General features: G+C 42.3%; 1 protein-coding gene across 15 annotated transcripts in view; it reads right to left on the bottom strand.

The window, feature by feature from the left end:
- The window catches only part of dock7 (dedicator of cytokinesis 7), a 223,709-nt gene that overhangs the window by 148,882 nt on the left and 52,673 nt on the right, over positions 1-22,154 (bottom strand). For all 15 annotated transcript variants that reach the window (XM_038794509.1, XM_038794510.1, XM_038794511.1 and 12 more), the window contains exons 7-14: positions 17,962-18,047; positions 17,794-17,860; positions 16,100-16,249; positions 13,973-14,053; positions 13,511-13,676; positions 5,098-5,237; positions 4,863-4,956; positions 2,249-2,411 (exon numbers count right to left, since the gene is read on the bottom strand). In XM_038794509.1, coding sequence (XP_038650437.1) covers positions 2,249-2,411; positions 4,863-4,956; positions 5,098-5,237; positions 13,511-13,676; positions 13,973-14,053; positions 16,100-16,249; positions 17,794-17,860; positions 17,962-18,047 — 947 coding nt within the window. The remainder of the gene's footprint in view (positions 1-2,248; positions 2,412-4,862; positions 4,957-5,097; positions 5,238-13,510; positions 13,677-13,972; positions 14,054-16,099; positions 16,250-17,793; positions 17,861-17,961; positions 18,048-22,154) is intronic.

Raw genomic sequence — 22,154 nt, 5'->3', positions numbered from 1 at the left:
AAAGCAGGTCTTAGTTACTGGGAGCTGCAGAGGGTTAGACAGTGGCCACTTGCCTTTTGGCACTGGATTCAAGTCCAGCCCAGGTTGATGGAGTTAAAAAGTTTGCCCTCCTTGCTGTCTGTAACAGTTTGGACACAAATTAAGTTTTTGGCCTGAAGGAGGTTACAAAGATAAGGAACAGCATGGAGACGGAGGGATTCAAATACAAGGATATTCATTTTAAAATGGAAGCACGGGTGGAATGGGAGCCAATGAAAGTTAGGAAGCGCAGGGATGATGGGCGAATGGAAATTGATGCAGACCAGGATATCAGCAGCCATGTTTTGAATGAGTACAAGTTCATGGAAAAAGGGTGGAAGATAGGAGGCCAGGCAGGAGAGCATTAGAACAACAATGTCTGGAGGTATAAAAAACATAATGAGGGTTGTGACAGAGGCCGAGACTACTGGTAATGCAGAAATAGGCAGTCTTAATCATGGAGGGCATACGAGATAGGAAACTCAGCTCAGGGTCACACTGGATGCCAAAGTTGAGAGCCGTCTTCAGCAGACGATATTGGCCAGGGAGGAAACGGAATCAGTAGCAAAGGAATCGAGTTTGTGATGGGTTGGATGTCAGACAGTGAGTCTTACAACATAAAAACAGTGAAAGGGTGGAGAAAGATGCTAGTGGATTAGAGCTCTGTGTCACTGGTCTTCATGTGGAACCTGGCATTCTGCCTTTGGCCTTTTCCAGTTCTTACTAACCAATGTTTTACGTTCTAAACTTGAAACGGTTTAATGATTACTGAATTATTTACCAAGTCAACTTACCAGGTTAAAAGTGTAATAATTGCAACATGCTAGAAAACCTAAGTTTTATCAAACATAAAATGATTTTAAAAATCTTTCAAAATTATTTCCGTTGTGTGAGCTTTTTTTTTAATTTAAAGAATCTCGACTTCTGCTCCAATATTGATTCTAATTAATTACAGCCCATGTTTGTGAAACTAACTAGAAAATTATTAATTCCAGCTTCTTAATAATTCCACAAACATTGGTTTAAATTTATTTCATGTTTTACCAATCATGTTATCTAATTGTAGTGAGCTATATTCAGGTTTTCCATTACAAAGTAAAAATACGACTTTCCTGACCTGGCTAAACCCTTTGACAAAGTATCCTTCCACAGTGACATTAATGTGGAATAAGTTCTCCCTTTTGTTAAAATGAATATTTACAGAAGGATTGACCCATAAGAGATAAATAGCACTGTGATTTTGATTGAACTTTAATTAGGCAATAAACAACACTTACGAGATAAAGAAGAAAAACTATGAATGCCATAAAATAAAAGCAAATGTGTACAGGAGGCCAACCAGCAACGGAAAGCATTCGTCATCAGATCATCATGCATCTACACCCACTGATTCTAATCTTATCATCCTACAATTTATACTTGTCTACTTCTAATCTCTTGCCAAACAACAATTCAAATGTTATACCATTCCTCATGTTGGAAAGAGATACAGGTACACTTTATCGGATGGTGAAAAAGAATAGGAGGAAAAGGTGAATTTGAAAGGTTTCCACTTCAGACAGCTATCCAGTGATCCCATTGGATTGCCAGGTTAGGGCTGGATTCGTCCTTCTATAGGTTATAATCTGACAATAATCACTATCAAGATCATCAAGGATGGTTACCTTGGTGAGACCCGCAATTCGAAAAACATGTGCCATGATAAACAAATTCTCATAATGGTACAAATACAATACTCTCATTCCTGGTGTAAAAGCAATATCCAAGCTTACTTTATTAGCTTGAACCAAAACTGCATAAACAATGCAGCCCATAGTAGTAGTCACACTGCACTGACAGGCAGGTTTAAACAAGTCGGGGTTAAAGCTGACTAGTTTAGTTTGGATATCAATTTATTCCGGCATTTGATTTCTTGAATTTGCAATATTACATTGGTTTCATTCAGAGATTCACTGCTGGTACAAAGAGAAAAAAGGATACTGCCCCCTGTTGTTCAATAAGATTATTGTAACGAAGAAGAATCCACGGTCCTCAACTACCACGTTATCTCAAATGTTTCAGACCTTACTTGTTGGAGGCAGCACATGAACAAATGTTTTGTGTACAACTCACATTCAGTAAATGAGAGGATGTAATTGTACACCGCAGTCCTTGCCTTATTTTTCTTTTTTTATAAAACTAGAATTATTTGTACATTATTCTGGTTTAACAATATCCCAACTTCTCTCACCTGTATGTAGTGTATGGTACATATACATCCCTTGATGGGAATTCCAGGATATCCTTCGTTGGTCTGACTCTAGTATCTGGGTACGGTTTAACTTGCAGTAATTCAGGAGTCAGGCAATAATGGGGATTTTCCGGAGCCGGAGAGATATCTATTTTCAGCTGGGCTGTATATAGATAGCAACAGAAAAATGAAATGTTGACAAAATTAAAAGATGTTCCAGGAAAAATAAACTGGGATAAGTTTTAATTTATTTTCTCCTGAAATTTTAGTATTTTGTTTAAAGCTATCCGTGACACAAGACACACATAAAATTAATGTAGTGCGATGATGAATGGGCGGGGGAGTGGGCATAGGTAGATGCTCTTTCAGAAGGTCGGTGTAGACTCAATGGGCCGAATAGCCTCCTTCTGCACTGTAGGGATTTTATGTTGTAAATCTGAATGAAAAACAGAACACCGCTGAGGACCCAGGTTCAATCCCGGCCGTGCGGAGTTTGCACATTCTCCCAGTGTCTGTGTGGGTTTCACCCCCACAACCCAAAAATGTGCAGCCAAAAGGTAAAATGCTTGAAAATCTCAGCAGATCTTGCAGCATCTGTAGGGAGAGAAAAGAGCTAACGTTTCGAGTCCAGGTGACCCTTTGTTAAAGCTAAAAGGCATAGAAAGTGGGAGATATTTATACTATGGGGTGAGGGAACGAAAGATGAGTCATAGCCACTGAACCCAAGGGAAAAGAGTGCTAATGGAAGTCACCAGAGAGAATAAAAGGTGTGAAAGACAAACAGCTGAAAAACTAAAATCAGAGGGTAATCTGTGACAGATGTAGGGGAGACGGGGGAAGCAAAGGGGAGAAAATGTAAGGAGAGGGGAGACAACATGGGGGGGGGGGGGGGGGAAGAAAGACAAGAAATAAATAAAATGTGAAAGACAGTTAAAATGAAATGGAATGAAAACAATGGGGTCAAGGTGGAGTGGAGCTAATGATCTGAAATTGTTGAATTCGATGTTGAGATCGGAAGGCTGTAGCGTGCTGAACCGGATGATGAGCTGCTGTTCCCCCAGTTTGCATTGAGCTGCACTGGAGCATTGCAGCAGGCCAAGGACAGACATGTAGGCATGGGAACATGGTCTTGTGTTAAAATGGCAAGCAACGGGAAGGTCAAGATCCTGAATGCGCACGGACCAAAGATGTGCAGGTTAGGTGGATTGGCTATGCTAAATTGCCCCTTAATTGGGAAAAAAATAATTGGGTACTCTAAATTTATTTTAAAAGAACAAAAAACAGAAACATTCTGGAATTGATTAACTTTTAAGTCAGCATGTGAAAAAGGTGACCGGGCAGCAAGGTGGCTCAGTGGTTAGCACAGCTGCCTCACAGTGCTGAGGTCCCAGGTTCCATCCCGGCTCTGGGTCACTGTCCGTGTGGAGTTTGCACATTCTCCCCGTGTCTGCGTGGGTTTCTCCCCCACAACCCAAAGATGTGCAGAGTAGGTGGATTGGCCACGCTAAATTGCCCCTTAATTGGAAAAAATAATTGGGGAATCTAAATTTATAAACAAAATAGGTGATGTCATTCATCAGAACTAAGTGGAGAGTATCAAAGAAAACTTGAAAGTTGCTGGGCACAGAAAACAGGATCTGGATAAGTCTAGTTTGATGGCACAGGAGTAAGCTGATAACAGTGGCCTCGCTTGGACAGCTGTGTTTGTGAATACTGGAAATAAGGTTGAAACAGAGAGAGTGAGTTTGTTGGGGGGGGGGGGGGGTGCAAATGAGACTCAATGCTGCGGGAGAGGGTGAAGATATTCTCAGAAATTAGATCATTAACATTCTGTAATTGATAGTTACGATGAAGGATTCTATTCGATAATGTAACCTTTCCCTTCCAGATGTGGGTAGACCCTGGCTTTGCAGTTCCAGCATTTCTTGTTCTCATTTAAGTTGCTGAATATTCCCCAGGAACGAAAGCAGAATAGCAATCTGCTTATTGGCCTCTGCCTGAACCGCAGAGGCACCAGTTAGTGGGAGATATGTGATGGAGCCATTCCAATTGTTCCTGCACTGCTCAGTGTTAGTTCCAGACCCTGTAGTAAGCTACATTATCCTTCTTAATCTTAAGGTTCACTCACACATTAAATTACCTACATTCTTGTCGACAGGGAGACTGATCTACTAAGAGTGAGTAAATCTCACACCTCAGTCAGGAATAGTTTGCCAACCTTATTGAGCCTTTGATATTTGACTGAGTTTTCAGACAGTCTCCCCTGCCTTTCTCTCATCTCCTGAAAGTACAGAATTCTGTTTTGCTCTTTGGAACTTCACCTGAACGACCAACATAGCGAGAGTCAGCAGATTGCTTTCCCAGAAGAGAGAGGTCAACCAATTCTGGTCAAAAGCAGGGAGCCAGGCTGATTTACTTCAACCTCTCCAAGACAAATAAGGCCAATCAAAGTGCTACTTTCACTCCCTGTTCTGAGAATAACTAATTCAGCATAGAGGATAACACTTGAAACTAGTCAGGTCTGGGCTGTTCAGTTCCACACCTGTTGGTGCTTTCGCCCACATTTAAAACATTGAGGGAAATGCTAGACAAGAAAGTTAACACTTTAACTTGCCTGTGATTGGTCGTAGTCTCCGCAAAACAGACGAAGGCCTTCTCATATCAGCAAGAAATTTATACAAATCTTCATCACTCAGGCGATCTCCCTCCTAGACATTGACATGAGGTGCAGGGCAAAGAAGGGTAATGTAAGGTATGCAAATTCTATTTATATATATATATTATACACTGATATAACAGGTGGTTTGAATCCGATATGATGTGCATTTGTTTCAAGTTATTTCAATTACCTGTTTGAAGAAGTTTGTTACAGTCAGTGTGGCTGGTCTGAAGCTTGAAAGATTACATGATTCATCTCCGGTTGTTCGTTCAAGAGACCGCCTTCCGACAAGACCAGAATTTCTCCTTTCTGACCATGAACCTTTCCGCTCTATAAGAAAATAGTGTCACACCAATTAAAGAGACATGCCAGTGCCCCTTGCTCCTGTACACTGGAACAATGCTATAATGAGCTTGCAACATCTAATTTTCTCTTCTCAGTCCTAAAGTACTAACTTTTATCTAATAACCCACACAAGCAGCAGCCATTCCCGTTGAATGAAGATAATAAGGCGAGCAGGTTATTTGTCAGTGTAAACATCACAGCCAAACCTGACCACCTTCACACTCGACACACATATGTGCTTCTCCCAGCAGCAAGGCCAGCTTCACTCCCAAAAAAGACTAGTTTGCTTGTGGTGATATGCTCCTATTTCTGGGTCTGAAGATTGAGAGGCAAGAACATAATCTAGGTTGATATTTCAATGGAGTACTAAGGGAGTTCTGGCCAAGCTTGCTGTCCACCTGGCTGTGTGATGTTAAACTGAGATCCTGTGTGGCTTTTTTTGCTGCTCATATGAATGTTAGAAATCCCACAGCATTAAGTGAAGCCAAGAATGCTCTTTATAATCTATCCGCCATTCCTCCTTTAACTCAGTTTACCAAAAACAAATTCATCTCATGCTTTGCCGCACAATGTTGTTGTTGCAGAATAGTGACTGCATTTGTCCACAGCATCATAAACATTGTACTTACAAAGATAATTCACTGCATGAAGGGCTTTAAAAGAGATCTCAAAAATCTAGAAAGACGATATATAAATGAACGTTTTATTTATTTTAATCCATTGCATGCCAGCTATGCATTTACCCAAAGAGCCGCAAAGGGTGTATGTGTGTGCGTGCACATGAGCATGCGTACTTATGGGCCCTTCACACTGGAAGGATCAGAAATCTTACTGGGTGTTTCCCCATTTCAATTTGAAGCAACTATTCTAATGATGCTGGGTTTTAGAACATAGAACATAGAACAGTACAGCACAGAACAGGCCCTTCGGCCCTCGATGTTGTGCCGAGCAATGATCACCCTACTTAAACCCACGTAACCCGTATACCCGTAACCCAACAATCCCCCCATTAACCTTACACTACGGGCAATTTAGCATGGCCAATCCATCTAACCCGCACATCTTTGGACTGTGGGAGGAAACCGGAGCACCCGGAGGAAACCCACACACACACGGGGAGGACGTGCAGACTCCACACAGACAGTGACCCAGCCGGGAATCGAACCTGGGACCCTGGAGCTGTGAAGCATTGATGCTAACCACCATGCTACCGTGAGGCCCCTTGTTTTTATATTTTTGGTTGTGTGGCTGTGGATTATTGACCTCAGGTGTAATTACATTATGACTGTAATACCAATGCCATACAATTTCAACATTACATTCATAATATAAATGCATCCTGAATCCAGAGTCAGGAACGAACCTGATACAAATGCAAATTGAATGATATTCCCTGAAAGGCAAAGTCCCACGAGGCTTTACATTAGAGTCAGTCTGAGGTCATAATTCCCGATATATACTGGATCGTCCAAACTTTCCAGAGTTATCCTGATCTCCTGCCATAAAGGGCTAGTTTAGCACAGTGGGCTAAATAGCTGGCTTGCAATGCAGAACAATGTCAGCAGCGCGGATTCAATTCCCGTACTGGCCTCCCTGAACAGGCACCGGAATGTGGCGACTAGGGACTTTTCACAGTAACTTCATTGAAGCCTACTTGTGACAATGAGCGATTATTATTATTATATTATTATTAACGGTCAGGAGCTAGAGAAATGTTATGCCATTTCCTCCAGGGTTCTGCCAAAATTCCACCAGTTACCCCAAATTCTTCAATGTTGGTAAGATACTGAAACTATTTTACTTTGGCATTAAACTTGCAGCCTAAAATACAAAAGTATTTAACTTTTCAAAAAAATATAACATTTTCAACGACACAAATCGAAAGTGTAACAGCGACCTGCTCAAGGTCTAAGATTAGTAAAGGCAAAGCGGAGGTTAATTAATGATAGATTGTTTCCACTGAATGGTGAACCAGACAAGAGCACACAAAACGGAATAATCTTAATGAGAGAGTATCGGCTGTACACAGATGTTGTTTTGGAACTGGAATTTGTGCCACAAACCTTTGTTGAAGCAGTACTTTAATTATCGTCAAAGGGGCTACAGTTGGAAAACATAAAAATGGCTGATGTGAGAAAAACACTTGAATTGGTCGACTGAATGGTCTGCTTTTATGCTGTAACTATCAAGTGTTAAGTAACTTTGTACCACAAAACCAAATATTTTTCATGTGAGGTCAAAGTGGTAAATTAATGGTTACTGCATCATAGCTTACCAGTGCATGCATCAAACATTGCTTTCCAAACTGATTTGTTTTAAAAAGATGGGCTTTTACATTGCTAACATTTATGAATGCACCCTATAAACCAGGGGTGGGCAAACTTTTCTGTGCAAGGGCCGCATTCAGAAATTCACAATTCACAAAGGGCCGCATAGTATATTAAGTAAAATAATTACTTCACCCGGTTATGATTCTGGGCGCCTCATATAGAACATAGAACAGTACAGCACAGAACAGGCCCTTCGGCCCTCGACGTTGTGCCAAGCAATGATCACCCTACTCAAGTCAACGTATCCACCCTATACCAGTAAGTAACCCAACAGCCCCCCCACCCATTAACCTTTTTTAAAAAAATAAAAAAATTTAAAAAAATAAAAAAATTTTTTAAAAAAATTATTATTTTTTTTAATGACTTGGTGGGCCGCAGAAATACCTTTGGCGGGCCGCATGCGGCCCGCGGGCCGTAGTTTGCCCACCCCTGCTATAAACCAATAATATAGTTTCTACTATCAATTCATTAGCACATTCATGCTGGAACAGCACTGAAAAGCCACTATAACTGGTTTGAAGATCACATAAGTTTATATGGATTTCAGAAAGACTCATTCATACAGCGCATTAGTTGGGCCTTCACTATTGGAGTTCAGAAAAATTAGGGATGATCTTATTGAAACATAAGTATTGTTGATTTAGTAGGGTGGATACCCGAAGGATGTGTTCTTTTGTATGGTGACTAAAAGTAATGGACACAGTTGAGGAATAAGGGGCGGGATTCTCCCGCAAATCGGCAGGATGGCCCGACGCCAAGAACGGTGCGAACCACTCCGGCATCGGGCCAACCGGAAGTTACGGAATCCTCCGCACTTCTGGGGGCTAGGCCGTCGCGGAGGGGTTGGCGCCATGCCAACCGGTGGCAAAGGGCTGGTTCGCGAGTTAGCGCATGCCGGATCCCACCCCCACCGGGTTACTGAATTTATTCAAGGCTCAGTTAGGTAGGTTTTTGATAGAGGAGGGGGTCAAGGGTTATGGGGAGGGGCAGTCAGGAAGATGGAGTTGAGGCCACAACCAGATCAGCCATGTTCTTACTGAATAGCGGCCATATAGCCGACTCCTGCTCCTATGTCCTGTTTTCTTATGTTCCTAACAAATCTTTCAGAAATATCCTTCACTGTTCAGTGACTGCTGCGGACAAGGCAAGGCACCCAGTTACAAATAGCAATATCCTGTAAAAAACGTGATGAATGTTTGGTTAATATCTTCCTTTAGTTTTTGAGGAGGAAGAATGTTGGCCAAGAATCTTTGAGAATCCCTTGGATTTTCTCCAAATATTGTGTCATGTGAGAGTACCTTTAAGAAATTGGTGTTTATGAATGGGTGTGTATATAAATATCTGTAGTGAGAGTACCTTTAAGAAATGGGTGTTTATTACTTCAGTGATGTCAGAGAGTAGGTGGAGCTGGGCTGTCGGTAAGCTTTTTACTTTCGCTTTAGGCCTTTTTGCTGCAGGGTAGGTTTGATTTCATTTTAGTTTTGGAGAAGCTGCAATCACAGCAGGATGTGTGTGAATCTCTGCAAGCTTACGAATGTCTATTTGCTGATTTCAACGTGGTAACTGTTCTCAGTAGTGAAGTTAAGCCTGATGTCTTTCTGTAAAAAGGTGTTTTTAAGTCTTATGGATGTTAAAAGGAAAGCTTAAAGGATTACTTAGTATTGTAGTCTTTGGGGGTTGTATTTGAATTAATGATTGCTAAGATGTTCACTGTATGTTTTAAAAAGGTTAACATGAGATCATAGAGTAAATAATGTTTTGCTTTAAAAAATACCTTTCCATTTCTGCTGTATCACACCTGTAGAGTGGCCGTGTGCTCCCCATACCACAATCTATTAAAAGTTGTGGGTCAGGTGAACTCCATGATACACTTTGTGGTTCTCTAAACCCTGGCCCATAATAACTGTCTGAGGAACCAACAAAATCAGCAAATAGGATTCTCATTTAATGTCTTATTCAAAGGGCACAATTCTCAAAATCTGACCTTTCACAAAAGTTAGGCCTTCGTTCTCTTGTCTTCTAGCTCTGGCATATCTGAAAATATTGTACTGGTTACTTTCTCTACACTATTAGTATCTTCAGTAGATCTGCAACTTCACTCCAGTGATTCTTTTGTGGCTGTAGAACCCAGACTCAGGTCTTTCTTCATACATATTTCATCCCTCCAGCACCAGAAATCATCTTTATTTCTCTCCTCTGCACAACCTTTGAACCTTAACTCGGAGACCTTAACTTCAAGACTCCAGAGGCAATCTGCCCAGAGTACTATACAGCTTTGTCATGTCATCTGGAATTTTGGGCTCAAATGATTTAGTAATATAACTCATAACTTATTCCATTTTCTTGACTGCCACCTTACACTAACTGTTGACCCATGCATAACGCTTTGCACTGATTGTAGTCATACTGCCTTGCAAAGTCATCTTTACAAACTTGATTAAGAATGAAGCTCCGTCTATATTATTAATGTTAATTAAGAGCTAACAAGTCAGTCAGCTCTTTGTAGCAACATAGCTCTATGTTCATGTGCAGAGAGCTCTGCTTTACCAGAGTATGGGCCAATGCAAGTCAGTATGAGATTTGATGTTGCCATTTCACAATATTCTAAAGAAGGTATTGATGCCTAAATGGTATCTGTCATGCAAAAGCAGCCTTATGATGCATGTCAAAACCTGATCAGTAGCCTTATTAAAGTGCTGACTGTGTGTTAGGTCTCTCCTGTTTCATGATTAATAAATGGAGGTACTAAGGACTTGGGAAACTTCCCAAGGATAGTTCAAAGTCAAGAGGCGAAAGGGAGGGATGAACTTAAAACAATCAGGGAAAAGATGCTCGGAAAACTATTGGACCTAAAAGCTGACTCAACCCCAGACGGATGGTCTGCATCCTCGGGTCTTAAAAGGAGCATTGGTTATAATCTTCCAAAACTCTTTAAATTCTGGAACAGTTCCAGAGGATTGGAAAATAGCTAATTTAATACCTTTATTGAAGAAAGGAGGAAGGCAGAAAGCAGCAAACTATGAGCCAGTTAGCTGAACATCTGTCATAGGGAACGTGCCAAAATCCATTAATAAGGTTATAGCAAGATGCTTAATCACATTTTGTGAAACAGAAATCATGTTTAACTAATCTGTTAAGTGCTTTTTGATGAAGTCACATGCAAGGTGAATAAAGGGGAACCTGTAAATGTAGTGTAGTTGGATTTCCAAAAGGCATTTGATAAGGTATCACAAGAGCACATGGTGTAGGGGGTAACATATTAGCATGGATAAAGGATTAGCTTTCTAACAGGAAGAGAGTAGGGATAAATGGGTCTTTGTCGGATTGGCAAGTTGAAACTAGTGCCGTGCCACAGGGATCAGTGGTGGGGCCTCAACTACTAACAATCTATATAAATGACTTAAATTAAAGGACTGAATGTATGGTAGTAAAATTTGTTCACTTTAGCAGAAACAATAGAAACATAGTATACTATTTAAATAGGGAAATATTGTAGACCTCAGTCCGACAAAGATATCTAGGTGTCCTAAGTGAATCACATAACGTGTACTGAAAAATAAGAAAAATATGACATTTGAAACATGAAAGTAACACTGAGAATGCCTCAGACTTTTTATGAAAGGGAAAAGTCCCACAAAGGGTTAACAGCAGCAGCTTATTTTAAATGCAGACAGCTTCACAGGCGTGAAGGAAAACAGCTAGGAACAATTCACTCTGATTTATAAGTTAAAAAGTCATTCGATCGACTTAAATTCTTAAGTATTATGAAAGGGAACAGTATATCACAATTCTTTAAGCAATTAATTATTTTATTGAACAATTAATAAGAGCAACCAGAATCTAAGGTTTAAAATAAGGGACAACTGTTAAGCGTGAAAACTTGCTGACACCAGTAATACGGTGAGACAACTGATTTACAAATATAGAAACCCATAAGATGACAAGGTTCTACCATAACACACACCATTTTGACGTTAAACCTTTTAGAAGATAGCCAAGCCAGATAAGGTTAGAACATGACATTAGCTTGACCCAAAGGTGACCCGGGTTGAGACTGAAAAAAATCATTAATAAAGACATAAATCTGAAAGGTTACTGACGAAGACACAGACAAATTTGTTACATGTCAAGAAAAGTGAAGAAGTTCAAAGTAAGTAATGGCACGCTGGTGGAATGGAGCCGCACTGTTGCAAGGTGCCACGCTTCTAACCGATAGAAGCTAGCTTTCAACTGTCAGGCCAGCAGACAGCAAAGGGAGGCTCGTAGTCAGCAAAGGGGAGCCATTTGTGAAGGTCAGGCTGCACAAATTGCTATAAAAACTCTGAAAATTGAGCAGAAAGGAATCATTCTTCAGGCAGCATTCGAAGACCGAGCAACCCAGAGAAGCGAACAGGAGACCAAAAGTTAAAGAAGACAGATTGACTAGATAGACTTGAAAGTCTTACAACTGGTCCGAACAAGAAAAGATCTTTTTACCTTTCTGTAAAAATAGTTTTTATCTTTTTAACTTGAAAATAAAGTTAAGTTTAAATTGATAACCTGAAAGAGTGGTTATTATTATTATTAGAAAGTTTACTTTACTCTACTTAGCAAGCCGGACCCATGTGTAAGCTACTGAGTGGCAAGTAAACAGAATCATGAAGATATGGGTTATACCGGGGGTTAACTTGAAATAATAGTTTGACCTGATTGGCATCCACCTAAGTCTGCCTAGGAGTGAGGGAAAACAAGGGAATCCCTGGATCACCATTTAGAATTACAGCGCTCTATCGGGTATAGGGGGAATTCTAAGGATAGTGGTGAGGTTTTACTTCAAACGTTTGCATGCAGGTGCAGCAAGTGTTTCGGAAGGCAAATGGAATTGTTGATGGTTATTGCAAGAGAAATGGAAAATCAAAGGAGGGAAGTTTTACTGCAGTTGTACAGAACCTTGGTGACACCACATCTGGAGTGGTGTGTGCAGTTTTGGTATCCTTATCGAAAAAAATATATATAATTCCTTTAGAAGCAGTTCAGAGAAGGTTCACTGGACTCATTCCTGATATGAAAGGAGTTGTCTTATGAAGAAAGGTTGAACAGATTAGGCCTCTTCCCATTGGATGTGAGAAGTATGTGAAGTGACTTTATTGAAATATATAAGATCCTGAAGAAACTGGATAGGGTGGATACCTGCAGGATGTTTCCTCGAGGGGAAGACTAAAACTAGGGGACATAGTTTAAACATTAGAAGTCTTCACTTTAAGATAGAGGAGAAAACGTTTCTCCAAAAGGGTCATTGGTGTGTGGTATTCTCTTCCCCAGAAAGTAGCAGAGGCTGGGTCTTTGAATTTATTCAAAGCAGAGTTAAACAGTTTTCCCTTAGGCACGGGTGACCAGGGTTCTGGGAGCAGAGAGGAAAGTGGAGCTGAGACCACAACCAGATCAACCATGATCTTAAAGCAGGCTCAAAGGGCTGAATGGTCCACTTCTATGTTCCTATATACATAATTAAAAGTTAAATAAAATAAGATTGGCTGATGAAGGAAGTTATACCCTGCCCTTCATCTCTGGCATCTGGGTTCAAATCTAATCCATGAACATTGAGAATGTGTCCCATTTGAAATTCACCTCGTCAGTTTCAGTTCAGTTTTTCAAATTGTCATGACCCAAAAAGGTGTTAAATCCGACTTTGAAGGTATATCCTTGCTATGGTGGGAAACAGAAAAACATCCACTGGTGTATTACCAGCACTCTTTGAACTTGGGCCTTATTAGAGGACGCCTGCATTAAAATTGTTTTATACCAGACCTAGGAATGATTGTTGCTGAAAGAGTGTTGGAAATGATTGCATAAAGAACAAGGAAAGGCTACCAAATAATAAATATACAAATATAGACAGATGCACTGTTGTTAAGGTTTATAAAAAAATTCTGGAAAAAAAGTCTCCACCTCCTGCTCCTATTTCAGAGTCTGTACTGTCTCGCTCCAGGCTTCCTGCACTGTTAACAATATTCATTAGATGTATGGCAGTCCAAGCAAAAGGCATGCGGTACTTCCCCAGTCTGTGACAAAACTGCTCCGCCTGGCTCTTTAACTTCTCCAACTTTTCCTTGTTCTGTAACAAAATAAAGTAATATAATTAAGAGCAAATTCTCTACAGCCCAGAGTGAAACAAAACTCCCGTCTGAAATTGCAGCCCTGTACTATTCTTAAAAGACGCAACTCAATCTTGCAAGTCATCTGTCCAACTTTCCCTCCATCCAGCACACCAAAAACAAACGTGCACTTGTTAAAAATTGGAACAAAGTTTCAGAGCTTAATTACACTTAACAACACAAGTTTATTTTATTTTGTAACCGCTGCTAAATATTAATTCCTAACATTTCTAAAATACCTCTGAAAGGTTCTTACTTTGGTCATGTCAGACTCCTTGAAAATCATGTATGGTTCTGCACATTCACCAATATCTCCTTGTTGAAGAACTTTCTCCAGCTGAAAGGAAACACAGGAAGGAACCTTTTGTAACAGCAGGCACATGGTTTTTTTCAGTTACAGCTTACCTTAAACGATTCATAATTTACATGATATTGTTAAGAGATCACTGATGATTTAGTGAAATCAGCCTAGTATTTAATATCATCATCAACAACTTGCACTGAGATTACAACTTTAATGTGGTGTTGGTTTTACATAGGCATGAGGAAAATGCATGTCAAGCTAAAAGGATGATATTGGAAAAGGTGATCAAAAGCAGACTCAAGAGGTGAGGTTAAAGTAGGTTGTTGAGGCAGGAGAGGAAGGTGGAGAGGTTTAAGAAAAGAATTTCAGCAGAGCCGGGAGTGCAGGAGGCGAAAGAGGCCGGTGTTCTGGCCTTTGCGTCCCTAGTAGCCCGGCGTAGGATTTTGCTTCAGTGGAAGGATGCGAGGCCCCCAAGCGTGGAGGCCTGGATCAATGACATGGCAGGGTTCATCAAGTTGGAAAGGGTGAAATTCGCCCTGAGAGGGTCGGTGCAAGGATTCTTTAGGCGGTGGCAGGCTTTCCTGGACTTCCTGGCGGAACGGTAGGGAAATAGGCCGGCAGCAGGGTTGTGGGAACAGCGCGTGAAACAGCAGTGTTAGGCAGGAAATTACAGAAGTAAGGAGAGGCAACACCACAGAGGGATTTGAATGCAAACATAAAAACTGTAAATTTGAGGCTTGCTGAACTTTAATTATACAGAGCAATGGGCAAGTTGGATATGATGCAGGCTAGGGAAACAAGAGCTTTGGATTAGCTGACGTTTATGAACAGTGAAGAATAAGAGGCAGACAAGTGAGCAATGGAATAATCAGGCCTGGGAGGAAGGCATGGATGATGGTTTTAGCCACAGACAGAGGAATAGAGGCTGGCAATGTTACAGGGTTTGAGGTGGGTAGCATTGTGATTACAGGAGGATAAGTATGTAGAGATATAGGAATTAGGCTTGGGACCCATAAGCAGTGTAGTGGCTATATTACAGGACTAGAACTAATACCCATAGAATAAGAGTTCAAATCCCACCACGACAGTTTGAGACTCCAGATTGAGGTTGTTTTTGTTTAAGTCTGAAACTAAAAGCAAACAGCAGTAAGGGTATATGCAAAGCTGTCCGATTGTAGTATAAACTAATCTGGTTCATAAATATCCTTATGGGAAGAAACCTGGCAGCCTTACCTAGTGTAGCCTATATATTACTCCAGTTCCATACCAACGTGGTTGTCCCTCAATGCTACTCTAGCAAGCCACTCGTTTGCAAAAACATTCTCCCAGCAGTTCAAGAAGACTACCGATCACCACCACCTTCTTAGGGCAACAGATGGTTGGGGAAATAAATGCCAGTCTGGTCAGGTATGCCCACATCCTGAATAATGGAAAGGGACAGCAATGTTCGGAACAGTTTGGTTTCATGGACTAAGAGAAGGATAGTCAATGGTGACGGTATGGAATTTGCGGCAATGACTGCATGGCCTCAATCTTTCCAACATAACCTGCACGGAATAAGAGTCATCCAAGACTGGATGTCAGACAACAGTTGGCCAGTACAGAAGGAATGGAAGAGACGAGAGAGATAGAATGACTGTCAACAGGGTGCATGTGGGTGCTGATTTCATGTGCGAATATATTACCAAGGGACAGTTTTTAGAGAGGAAGAGGAGGAGTTTCAATTCATTCATGTAGAGCAGAAAGGCCCTTCTTCAGTAACAAAAAAATTAATTCATTTCAATCCAGGAATCTTCAATTGGCCTGAACACCCTTGAAGGATGGGAGCAATGGGGTGTTGTGGGTGGGTTGGGGGGAGGCAAAAGAAATCAGTTAGGGTTGTGCGTTTTTACTAAGTCAAAGAAGAAATGTAAGTTGTTTCTGTTCCCCTCTTCTGCATAGGTTACAAAGTCTGTCACCTCTCCACTCATCACAAGATCAAAAGGCATTTACCATCTCGGCTCCCACGGATTGTGGTACCATACATCAGCATTTGCAAGGGGGAAAGAGTAAATGATGTCAAATGAAGTTATTTCTTACCTTTATAACTAAAAAAACATCCTGACAGGGATATGTGATTGAGAAGATTGCTGATCGAGCCAGTGTTGAAATGGCTGCAGGAGGAACATGAGGTCGCAGCATGCCTTTTATTTGCTCCGAATTCAAATCGAAGAAAAAATTTTCTGAAATCTGTTTTTCAAAAAAGCACGTCAGGAATTAGAAAATGATATTTTACATTTCAGAATTTTGTAAATATCTGAAAAAATATACAATCTAGGGACAGAAATAGGCTGCACTGCTCTACTGAGATGTACATTAAATAGATATTCTCACAGTCTACTTAGCCTAACTACCAATGGGTTGAAGGCTATATGAGCGATTCAACGGCCTTGTCGTGCCCGACTTGGTGTCGGGATGAGGGCGTTGAATCTTGCAAGAGGCTTCTCGCGAGATTTGAAACTCTCGAAACATCTCACAAAATTTAACGGTGTCTCGCACCGGGATCTCGCTGAGATTCACCGCATCTTCCCAGGATCTGGGATTCACAAGCTGAGCCTGGGAGACCTCTCCAGGCGCCACTTAATACCGGTCCAATAACAGCACCCGGGGATCTCGCAGGCCATTAGAGATTGGAGTTGGTTGTGAAGTCGCTGAGGAGGGTCAAAAGATCGGGGCTGCCTTTACAAATGGAGTCCCGATCCACGAGTAGTCTTCCTGCACAAGCGAGCCAAGCTCAGGAAATGATGTAAGTGCGGCTTCGATGGGGCATTCCTTGCCGAGACCAAAAAAAACGGCAAAGTGCTGAGAAACACCCCACCAAACACGTCCAAAACATTGGTTGAATCGCGCCAAATGCTTTTGTCTAATGAGCCCATGCCATCTAATATCAATGATGTGGAGATGCTGGCGTTGGACTGAGGTAAGCACAGTAAGAAGTCTTACAGCACCAGGTTAAAATCCAATAGGTTTGTTTCAAACATGAGCTTTTGGAGCGCTGCTCCTTCCTCAGATTCACCTGAGGAAGGAGCTACGCTCCGAAAGCTAGTGTTTGAAACAAACCTGTTGGGCTTTAACCTGGTGTTGTAAGACTTCTTACTGTGCTTACCTAATATGAACATTAAGAATCCAAGGAAAAGAGTGGAATAGAGAGATGAGGAGAGGGAGAATTTTCATTCCATTAGAAAATCCAGAAATTGTAAATCAGGCCCATTCGGCCTTATCAGTTAAGTTGGACATTCTGAATTCGAATTCAAACCCGAACAGGCACCAGTGTGTGGCGGCTAGAGGATTTTCACAGTAACTTCATTTCAGTGTTAATGCAAGTCCACTTGTAACACTAATAAAGATTATTGTTGTAATACTATTTGAAGAAAAACAATAGAGGTTTCACATTTCAGATGAAAACTATACCCTCCTCCCGACCAACCCAGTTCAGCAAAAAGGCTCAGCCATTTGTGCTGTGCTAGCTATTTCCTTGGTTTCAACTTCACCCACCATCAACCCCACAAGCAGACCTCATGATCCCTATGATCAATGTGTGTTTTAATCCTGGGAATTCAAACACTTCACTGTTTATCAATGTAGACTGATTACGGTATTACTTTTATCTGCTAATTTATTTATTGTTCTGTGTATATTTGTTTGATGAATCACATCCTGACAGAATTTACACCATCTTCAGGACGGAAGTAAATAAAAGAATTAGAATGGCAAAAAATATTTACAATACTAACCTTTTTCTTCTCTCTGACATCGTATAAAGCCAAACTTGCAAAAATTGGCTCAATTTCAATTTCAAATCTGCAAAGAAAAGAATTTTTTTTGAAGTTCCATGAGGCTATTTTGCAAATGATAGACAATTTAATCGTTTACAACCCTCCATGAAAAAAAAACATACTTACTTCAATGATAAGCATTTTACAAGCAGTCTTTGACCAAAGTGCTCTCTGGGAACTTCAGGAATACTGTGCCTTTCTATTGGCTCATCCTGCAATCAATTTGAAACGCAAAAGTTAGCTTATTACCTTAGTACAGGGCCAATCAGCTAACATTGACTGTTTGGCCTAACCACCCAAGAAAGAAGACAGAAAATATCTGCAAAGTATTTCACACAGTTGCACTCTTCATTCGTCCATTTCAGAGACCCTCCGACGGCTCTGACAGAAGATACACCACATTGTGTGGCACGGAGCCATGCAGGCCAGAAGGCTCAAGATTTAATTCTTCGTCTGCTCTGAGTTAGCTTATTTCTAGCTTGGGCAGCAGTTAGAGTTGTGGTAATTAACCTTGGCATTGCTATAGTAGCTACAGAAATCAGCCAATTCCTGATAGCTGCCCAATGAACTCTACCACTTCAGGTCAGGGTCAGGCTCACGCAATAACAGCTTGCATTTAGGAATTGACTTTAACACAGTAAAGCATCCCAAGGCACCTCACAGGGACATAAATCAAACATAATTTGGTCCCAAAGCCGATGTGGAACTGGACGTCGTTTCCTACGAGGGTGACGGTAGTGGAGACAACAAAAGTTTTCAAAAGGAAACTGGATGGGCACTTGAGGGAACTAAACTTACAGGGTTATGGTGATAGAGTTGGGTAATGGGACTGATTGGATTGCTCTACAGAGAGCTGGCATGGACTCAATTTGCTGATGGCTAACTTCTATGCCATAATGACACGGTGACCAAGCCCCACAGGAAGCAGCCCCACAGTGATAATACCAATGGGGTGGCCTTAATTGGATCTGAGTGATGCTTCTGGCCCGCAGGAACAGGAAGAACTGCCCTAGAGACAGCAGGCAGCCAGTCTGATCGTCAAACAGCTCTGTAGTCCCAGCAGCACAAGAAAAGAGCAATGGCCACTGCTGGGACAACGAGCAGTCCCGAGGAAGAAGTGACGCTGGGAACCGTACTTCAGTTAAGGCTGAAATTTTAAGGTGGGCATGGCTGAAGGCCCCTGTGAGGTGGCGGGCAGAGGAAGGGGTGTCTTGAGACCCAAACGAGCAATGTAGTGTCTGAGGTGATCCAGTTAAAGAGACCAGGGGATGGCGAGGGAAGAACAAAGAAGGGGTACCATCTTGGGTGGGAGAGGTGTGTCCCCAATGGACAGAGGGGACTCTCCCTAAAGGAGACACACAACCTTCCTGCCCACCAACAGTGCAAGCTGCCAGGCCGTTTGTCATGCCCCCTGCAAATTAATTGTCCTCTTAAGGACTCAGTAGATGTACGAGCATCGGACTGCCTGTTCCTTACCCAGTAATATGGGGGGCAAGTTGGGGATCAATAGGAAATTGGTGAGTTGGCAACACATTTTATGCTACCTGCTCCTCCCCATCATCAAATACACCGGCAGGGGGCTGTAAAATTCATGTCTATATTTCATGATTGGATCTCCTTCAAAGAGTGGCGAAAGAAAATTGTATTGGTGGGGGAGGTAGAAACATCAACATTCTTTAAAAAGAAATTCCAGCCAAATTCAAGTGAAGGGGTTAGTGAGTGTGACAGGGTTTGTTCTCTGCAAAGTTCTAGTTCTAGGCGTGTCTTGGAATTGGGAAATCAAAAGACCTGCTGATGAGAACCGAATTTGGCTGGGGTGCTGCTGGAGGAAGCACAGCAGATTCACTCCCAAAAAATTTCCACAAATGGTCGGTTTCAAAAACCTGGCTGCAAAAAAAACAGCTGGGAAGCAGCAACCTAACCACATGCTTGGTGTGGTACAGCAAACTACCCGAAGATCCGTTTGAATGGTGTGTCTCCTCAATAGTCTAGGGGGCAGGGGTGAAAATTATATTGGGCGGGATTCTCCATCCAGCGACGCCGGAATCGCAAAGCGCGGCAAATCACGCGTCAGCCGAAAATCAAGGACGATGCCGGGCGCCCAGCGGAATGTCATGCTCTGGTGCCTCGACAGTGGCAGAATGCGTTCCATGCCATACGTCGGTATGGACAATCAAATTGTACAGTAAATACTGTTGGCACATCATTAACTGGCCTGACCCGGCAATTTCCGAGCCCCCCCATGATGCTCCATCCCGGCAGGAGGAATTACCGACGGCGAGGTTTACTTGCAGTATTTACAATTGGGAAACAGATGCCGTGGCTGCTGAGGGAGAGAGAGGGGATACAAAAAGTGTCCAACACAGCTACAGTGTGCTGACAGTTTCACCGCTGGCCGAAGGGCTTCTGCCTGGGCCGGAGGAGTAGCGGGGAGAGGCCAGGAGGTAAGCCGTGGGGTGGATAGGCACGGACCACCATTGCCGCCGCCTGCAAGGCAGCCATGCGGCTGTGCAGCCTCTGACTTCCCACTATGAAGCTAGCTCCACGGGTCGTATGGGTGTCTCTCCAGGCCACCCTACTAGGTACTCTCTGGTCCCAGCCAACCCAATGGGATGGTCCTGCGCCAGCGCAATCAGTGCCATCTCCTTGGCTGGGATGAGGCTTGGCGATGTGCAGCTCCTGCTTGTCAGGCTTTTGAATGCCAATCCCATCGAATCACGCACCCGCATTCGTTGGAATTGCACTTGTTCCATGTGGACCAGTTCTAGCCCAATAGGTCGTCCTGAATCACTCCGGGACCTGCACCACTTTTGGGGCCTTGGAATTCACGCAATTGGCGTCAGTACTTATAGTCTCTGAAACAGAATATTCTGGCCATTATATAAAGACAGAAAGTGTTACATTGCATTAGTGGAACAAGTTATACATAAATAGTGTAAATATTTTGAAAGTGGGGAAAAAATGAGCTCATATAATAACATGTGACTACATAGATTATTATTAGTGTATATGTCGTACGATGTTATGCATCCAAACAACATAATTTTTATTTGATTTGAGAGTGTTGTACTTATCATTTAATGGAATGTTGGTACTCTATGTTGGAACACTTTCCATTTCAGGTTATTCACTGTCAACATCAAATACTCCCAGCACAGGTATAGCACAGGACAGATGTAGAACAAAGCTCCCTCTATTCTCAGAACAGTGCCTCCTCCTGCATCAGTGTAATATTTCTTATTTCCCACACTTGCCATCCTGAGGTTTCTAAGTGAAGTTGCCAATTAACATTAATTAGCGCCAAATAATACTGCTTATCTTGACATAAAACAACAAGTTTTGTGGCAAAGGGAAGATCAGAATATGAAATTGTATAGTACAGGATACAAGGTGGACAAGGATAAGCGTGGTCCTAGTGCGAATGTGCTAAATTGGGAGAAGGTTAATTTTAACAATATTAGGGAACTGAAGAACCTAGATTGGGGGCGGATGTTTGTGGGCAAATCAACATCTGACATGTGGGAGGCTTTCAAATGTCAGTTGAAAGGAATTCAGGATCGGCACATTCCTGTGAGGAAGAAGGACAAATACGGCAAATTTCGGGAACCTTGGATAACGAGAGATATTGTAGGTCTCATCAAAAAGAAAAAGGAGGCATTTGTCAGGGTTAGAAAGCTGGGAACAGACGAAGCCTGTGTGGAATATAAGGAAAGTAGGAAGGAACTTAAGCAAGGAGTCAGGAGGGCTAAAAGGGGTCACGAAAAGTCATTGGCATAGGGTTAAGGAAAATCCCACGGTTTTTTACACGTACATAAAAAGCAAGAGGGTAGCCAGGGAAAGTTTTGACCCACTGAAGGACAGGGGAGGGAATCTATGTGTGGAGCCAGAGGAAATGAACGCGGTACTAAATGAATACTTTACATCAGTATTCACCAAAGAGAAGGGGCGGAATTCTCCGGAAAAATCGGGAGGGCCGTCGTGAACTCGGCCGAGTTTCACGACGGCCTTGGAGGCCGCTCCTCGCCCCCTATTCTCCCCTCCCGGCGGGGCTAGGAGCGGTGCTCCGTAAATCTCGGCCATGGGGGCGTCGCGCCGAGAATTGCACGGCCGGCGCGCCTAATGACGTAAGCCGCGCATGTGCAGGTTGGCCGGTTCCAAACCGCGCATGCGCGGCTGACGTCATGACGCTGACGGCATGAACCCACGCATGCGCGGTGGCCGTCTTTCCCCTCAGCTGCCCCGCAACACGTGGCAGCTTGATCTTGCGGGACGGCGGAGGGGAAATAGTGCGTCCGAATTGGACGCCAGCCCGACGATCG

This window comes from Scyliorhinus canicula, chromosome 4, assembly GCF_902713615.1.
Source record: "Scyliorhinus canicula chromosome 4, sScyCan1.1, whole genome shotgun sequence".
NCBI lineage: Eukaryota > Metazoa > Chordata > Chondrichthyes > Carcharhiniformes > Scyliorhinidae > Scyliorhinus > Scyliorhinus canicula.
Note: the sequence above shows the minus strand (reverse complement) of the source record. Positions and strands in the feature narration are given on the sequence as shown.